This window comes from Montipora foliosa, chromosome 7 (assembly GCF_036669935.1).
Source record: "Montipora foliosa isolate CH-2021 chromosome 7, ASM3666993v2, whole genome shotgun sequence".
Lineage (NCBI taxonomy): Eukaryota > Metazoa > Cnidaria > Anthozoa > Scleractinia > Acroporidae > Montipora > Montipora foliosa.
In genome coordinates, this window is record NC_090875.1 from 40,156,688 (window position 1) to 40,164,005 (window position 7,318).

At 39.2% G+C, this 7,318-nt stretch overlaps 1 protein-coding gene across 1 annotated transcript; it reads right to left on the reverse strand.

Annotated features, from left to right (window-relative positions):
- Positions 1-2,133: 2,133 nt before the first annotated feature.
- Positions 2,134-3,640, reverse strand: LOC138010967 (switch-associated protein 70-like). Its single transcript, XM_068857984.1, has one exon. It carries the CDS (start codon positions 3,389-3,391, stop codon positions 2,756-2,758), a length of 636 nt encoding a protein of 211 aa, XP_068714085.1. The 5' UTR covers positions 3,392-3,640; the 3' UTR covers positions 2,134-2,755.
- Between the last annotated feature and the right edge of the window lie 3,678 nt (positions 3,641-7,318).

Here is a 7,318-nt window from a genome sequence, read left to right on the forward strand (position 1 = left end):
ACACCAAAGTTCTAGCGAAATGTTGACAAAGAACCAGCAAAATCGTCAAAGTCCCCTTAATTTGAGACATTTCTCTGCTTTTAACTGAAAACATATGTCTGACATTTTCAAGCACGTACTTGAAGAACTATCAACAATAATCAACAAATGGGTGGAGGCCTTGAGATCTTTGACGTTGAAGGAAGCCGGAAGTTTCACGTTGCTTATTTTTTGCAGACAACACGAAGGAAAAATGCAACACGCACGTGAAGAGCCATTGTTTTCTTAATTAAAATGCTATTCTGGCAGTTTTACAAAAGTATCATTGGTCAAAAGAAGAAAATATCGGCGCGTCGTTTGATACATTTCATTCCCGTACTCAAAAAACAACTTGAAAATAACCCAGTTTTTGGTGTTGTTGACAACACAATTATTTAAGAGTGAGTCGTTCATTCTTCCCTGGATTCCAGAGGTTATTTTCTCGCTATGAAAAGAGCGACTAAAGAGGGAGTCGCTCTTTTCATAGCGAGAAAATAACCTCTGGAATCCAGGGTACGTTCATTGGCCGTTTTTATACCAGAGACGCATAATTCGTCTTGGACGAACTTGGGCAAACATTTTTTTCTGCGTCTGTTAAATTCGTCTAGTATAAAGACGGCCACAAGACGCATTATGCGTCTGGACGAAGAATCTATTTTAGTGCGTCTTCGAAGACGCATTAAACTGGAAAGTTCGTCCAGGCGCATTATGCGTCTAGTGCCCGTCTTTACACTTGACGAATTTAACAGACGCAGAAAAAATGTTTGCTCAAGTTCGTCCAAGACGAATTATGCGTCTCATATAGCTCGTCCCGTCTTTACTGTACACCAGACGGATAACATAAGAGACGTATGATTCGTCTGGACGGATTATGCGTCTCTTGTATAAAAGCGGCCAAAATTCTCTTTCTGATCGGCAATCCAGTCATGATGTCAGTTGGCTATGTATGTTGAAATTAAAACGTGAAGGAGATAGGACTAGCATGAAATACTGTACAGCCGAAGTCGCTAAGTAAGGGGGTATTTACATGCCCGACCGGGACGAACTCAGACCGGCACAAGTTCGTATCGGTTTCCATACGGCATTTTTTCCTTTCACATGAAACCGACCAGGCAATGCTCAAACCGGTCTGACTTCGTCTCGGTTGCTAGACCGAGACGAGAAATTCTCGTACCGGGCTGAGTACGTGAAAACAAAACTCAGAGCGGTTCGAGACTGAGTTTCAAGGCTCAGGGTATGCTTTTGGGTCAGCCATATATTTACATATCATTTCGTCCCGAAACAAGGCACCATGAATTTCGTCCCGGTTTCTTGTAAACGGCTGCAAAAGTATCATACCGGTACAAGTTCATACCGGTCTGAGTTCATCCCGGTCTCATGTGCTTTTAAAATACTTCCTTATAGTTTGAACTTGAGTTTTTCCTAATATCAGCCGTGACGACAGACGTCACTGAACTTGGCAGCCAAAGAAATTGTCCTTTTAATTATCGGTAAAGGAAATAAAGATTACAAGGGGAAAGATGATCCGGCATGATGAAAAGGTCAATGGTTGAATATTGAAAGCAAGAAATATAAATCTTTTGAGTTAGTGAACATAAAACTTGCAATAATATCCCCCTTTTTAAAATGGACTAACGACGATCATAGGCCCCAATTAGTGCTCCAGCTCTAGAAGACTAAAACATTTCAATAAAGTTCATTTCCTTTCCTTTCCCTTTGCCAAAGAGGGCAGACTTGAAAAATCCTCAGCTGAGTTTTCCGATCCTAATTGCTGCTTTAATACTTAACATATGCTATTCTAAAGTCCGAGGATAATAACAAGGTGTCAGGGAGGTGATATTTTACTAAGGGTGGAAATGAATGCTTTGAAAGAAATGACTTTCGCTAAATCACGCGGCTGTATATCCACTCGAGCTCACTGCGATGTCAGCAAAAGTTGCTAGTTTTAGTTTCGAAATGACATCCTCTATTGCTTGCTTCAAAAATATCTTGTTTTTGACATTACCAAATATAGCATCAAATCAATCGCTGATCGTATTTCCTAAGTGGCGGATGATCGATTTCCTCTCATCTTTCGGATTTGCATTCGGAGCATTTAAATTCTTAGAAACCAGGACAAGTCAATGTAATATTTTATTTTTAGAGATTTTCAGGGCCATAAAATACAATTCTTATAAAGTAACATAAATAAACTTTAATGCGTAGTTTTCGTTTCGTTTTTTTTTAATTCAATGTTTTCACGTTCCTTTATCCGTTGGAGAGTGATGATGAGCTTTTTTTACGTCGACTTTCCAACACAACCATGGCAGTAACTTTTTTAAAGTCACATTAAATACGACCAGACTCGATGATACAGGCTTACCGTGACAGAGATAAATAATGAATACACACAAAAATTAAGCAATAGATGTAAAAGTTTATAGGAAATTGAACTTGATTCCCATAACAGAAAAACCCGCCAATTTTTAATTACTCAACACTGATCGCAGAACTTTCGGCTCTCGGAAGAGTTTTTACTGTCGAATCACCCCAAGAAACTAGAATTACTTTTCCAGTTGTAAAGTCAATACTTTGTTGGGCTCACAAATAAATCTGCTAGCAAAAGTATCTTATGCTGACATAACGCATTATTTGTGAAAGAATGACCGGATGCAGTACAAAGTGTTTCCTAGCGCTCTTCCACAAGGTCACTGAGTAGAACTGAACTGGGTGTGATCGAAGTATCGTTGAGTCTTAACTAAGCGACTTCCGTTCCTGCTGAAATATTCGTCAACGTTGCTTTCCAATTTGAATTCCCAGAGAGTACTCTGTTGGCATTCATATCGTACAAACTCAAACAGCTTGGCGAGGGATGCAAGTTTCGATTGAACGAAAGTCTCTTGCGATACGTTTGTATAACGTTTTTCGCAGTGGCAAACCTGGTTTCGGATGTTGAGTTTGATCGCTTTAAGTCCGAAATTTCCGTTGAAGTTTCTTCGTTGCCTATCCATGCTGGATCCGCTACCAATGACATTGCCTTAGCGTGCAGAATTTGCGCGAGCCACTCATTCCTCTCTTGTTCGGAGAAACAACATAGTGTATATGTCCGAGGCGCCAACTTGTTGGATAGAGACTTTTTGACAATTTTGAGACAGTACTTTGTGTGTTTTTCTGGCAGATCGTCTATGTACAGAGACAAGTCGTTGAAGAAAATAAGTTCCTTCGGTGCCTCATCACTTGATTCCTGTTCACTTTGATAGTAACACAAACATTCTTTGCTGAGCACAAAATATCTTAGATTCCATTTCTTGAGAAGGTCGCTCTTTTTGAGCAAATACCCTTGCTTTAAGATGCGGCAATTTTGTTTCGTGCTTGTAAGCTTCCTGTCAGACATCGTTGCACTGATCCTTGACAGCCACTGCAGTAACTTTTCCAAAGACGCAAAAAATAATCTTGCCTGTTCAATGACGACTGTAAATCTGCTTGGATTTCGTGTGTGAATTCCACTTACTTTAATACAACGCGGAACTAAGATTCTTAAAACGAAAAGCTGCGATCTGTTTCTCAGAAATTGACGCACATCTAATCGATTGCTCTAAGCACTATCACGCCAAAAGCTAAGTACACTAAATCCCTATATATAACATCAACTGCCATACAATGTATTTCAAGAAATGACCTTCAGACTGTAATTGTATCTCGCGTGACTTCTAAACTGGCCACATGACAGACACGAGCATCATTTTTCACGTTCTTGGTAAACAATGTAATGCGAGATCACCGAAAATAAGTACATTTTGGCTCCCCGTGGGGTGTTTTTCCAGCAGGGAGGGGTGAGAGGGGAGCGGTAGGCTCAATCTTCTCTGTTCAGCTACAAGTGGCCTCATTTTTGATCAGAAGTTCGTAACTCAAAAGTCTCGATGTGCGAAAGAATGAGGCCCAGCATTTTAGAATGAGTGACGGATCGCCCTTTGGCTAAAATTTCAAAATGATCTCATTTAAAACTGTGATCAGTTGATGCAACCTCGTCCCCAGGGTCTGGGAACGAGGTTGCAGTTGATGTAACATGGTCCGCAAAAGTCGACGTGGCGTGTCGTATGCTTCTGCATACATCTTCAGAAGTGACGGTTAATACATGTGGCCGGAGTTTAAATATACAGGATCACTAACTTATGAACTATTAACTATTTAGTAACAATAGAGGTGACAAAAAGTAATAAAGACACAGCTTTTCGATTCTGACATATTCATTTAAGGTCGACTTTAAATTTTAATTTTAGCAAAACGGCGATCTGACACTCACTGTAAAATAAAGGAGACACCGTTGATCATAGATTTAAAGCCGACCTTAAATAAATATGACAGCAGCGAAAAGCCTTGGTTAGTTTTTGTCACTTCTATTTTTACTTAAAGTTAATAAGTTAGTGATCCTGTCACTTCTGAAGATCTATGCGGAAGCATGCCGAATGCCACGTCGGCTCTTGCGGATCATGTTACATCAACTGGTCACAGTTTAAAAATGGGATCATTTTGAAATTTTAGCGGAAGAGCGATCCGACACTCACTGTAAACTGAAAGGAGACACTGTTGATCAAAGATTTAAAGCCGACCTTAAATGAAAATTAAATGTCAGCAGTGAAAAGCTGTCTTTGTTAGTTTTTGTCACCTCTATTGTTACTTAGTAGTTAATAGTTAATAGTTAATAAGTTAGTGATCCTGTATATTTTAAACTCCAATTTTGTATTAACCGTCACCTTTGAAGATGTATCAGTGATGTATGACCAAGCATACGAAACGTCACGTCGGGTCTTGCGGGCCATGTTACATCAACTGGTCACAGTTTAAAAATGGGATCATTTTAAGGCCCATCAGTTTACGTCTTTTTTTAGAACGGCAACTGCTAGGTGTTTGCGGGAACAAAACTTTGCGTTCCTCGCACGATTTTGCATATGGGCTACTTGCGGCTCCAAAGGAAATGTTTTTTTTAGCCGTTTTGGTCTGAAATAGGGTATCGATTTTGACCATTTTGGTCTGAAATAGGGAGATTTGATACACTATTTCAGACCAACTTTCAGCCCTATTTGAGCTGTTACACAGATCTTTTTGCAGATACGGCGGCCATTTTGATTTCTATTGTTTCGAAAGACCTTATGAGACGCTCAGGGAGCAAATGAATATGTATTTGCCCCCTGGGCATCCCACAATATCTATTTGAAACAAAAGAAATCAAAATGGCCATACCGTACCTGCAAAAAGGTCTATTTTAAAATGGTTTTGTTGATGGTCTTGGTAACTTAATGATGAAGAAGAAACTTCTTCTAAAAAACATCCCAATTTTTTTTCTGAGAGTACCCTTCCCCCTCCAGCCCAGAATTTAGCACCAAGCAATCTCCCTCGTTCGGTTACTTGAATTGCGGACCATTCAGAAGAGTTGCGGTCATTAGGTTCAATCTGATTGGCCAATATTTGGCGAGACCGGTCATCTAAATGTAGATGCATATGATACCGTAAGGCCAAACGGGAAAGATCGACGCTTCTGGGTTATGGACTTTTACTTTGATAGACTATAAGCTAGGCAGATCAATACCAGTGAAGTTGAGGTTTTAAAACCTTTGCAAGACCGTGGACGATATGTCTTTCACAGCGTTGGTTCAGAGAAGACGGTAAATCAGTCAAAATTGACTACTGCACGACTGAGAAAACAACGCAAAAATGTAATTTTTAACGATATTTCGGAATTTACAGAATATGTATGCACGTGTTATGAAGTAATTAAAGAAGAATTTAAAGGATAACGTAACGTGATATATTTCAATAAATGACGACAATAATGATAATGATAATAATAATAATAATAATAATAATAATAATAATAATAATAATAATAATAATAATAATAATAAGGCTTTCTTGAATGAACAATATCTTCATAAAACTAGAGGGCCAGTTAAAAAATGATGACCATTATAAAAGAAAGATGACGCAATTTTAAAATGTCACGCAACTAAGATGTGTAAATTCTGACCAGTGGGAATTCAAAAGAAGTCCATAAAGATGTATTAAAAGGTGATGATGATAGTCATAATAACAATAATACTAATGATAAAAATCGTGACGATGGCGATGACAGAGACATACCGCCTAACCAGTTGGATATCATTACAGCAGCCCATCAATGGGTTCCTGATTGTCATGGCATGCAGTACTCTTGCATGGATGATGTCATTTAAATGAGTCATGTCCATTTCAGCTTTTGTTTGGTCTTCCTCCAATCACATGGAAATTTTTAAGCATCGAACTTTCATTGTGCTCAACATGCCGGTAATTTGGAACAGAACAAGTGTTCGCGTTCGTGAAGTGGCGAACAATCAGGGCTAGATCGGGAGCTCGAAAATTTAAGCGAGGAATCGCATCAAGACATATAGGGGCGCCTTACACATAGGTGTGATTTACATATAGGGTGACGTGGAACATGGTACAGACAGTCATTCACCAGCCGACCAAAAATCATAGCTCACAGTTTCGTAGCGAAACTCAGAGGTTTTCAAAATTTTAAACTCCACAGTGGATGGGTTTTTCGTACAAAACCATGAAGGAAATCTCAAAGATTGGGATACGTTGATCGAATGCAGAGTGAAGATAGACAGAGAACAAATCAAATTCGTCTTAAAATCACGGAACTGCCTTTATTTTATTTTATTTTTTTCGTGAAACCAACCCCTGTTGTGCAACTCTTCCATCTTGACTTCTGAGACGCATTTGCATACTGTGCTGTCATGCACTTGTGTTGTCCTTTCCGTGTTATCAGCTCTGGTTTGTCCACAGTAAATTGTGGGAAATGATAGGAATTCAGATTCTTTGTCCAAAAAAGTCACTGACCCTTACTTGCTCGTGGAAAAAAAAAGAAAACAGAAAGAAACGAATTTTGAATTTATCATCTATCGTGCCAGAAACAACGCTGCTATATCTCAGTGTGTCCTTGCCCATTGCTTGGTTTTTATTTCCTAGCTCTGACGTAAGTGTAACCTACCATTTCCACAATGTCCCGGATCTTGAAACATCCCGAGAAGCTTCTAAGACAGAGAAACTGCTTTCGCTATTGCAGCTTTTAGAGCCTTTTGTAATAGGCCATAAGTATTGAGAATTTTAACGTATAAAGATAAAGAAACACTCTGCGACGTAGAAACCTTTCAATGTAACAAAAGGAAAATTTGCAGAAAGACTAACTGGTGTGTCCGTTACGTTTGAATCGGACTTCTAGGATGAGAGACCCGGAAGTGGCTTAAACATACTTGAGCAGGCACCTAAAAAACGGCTGTTA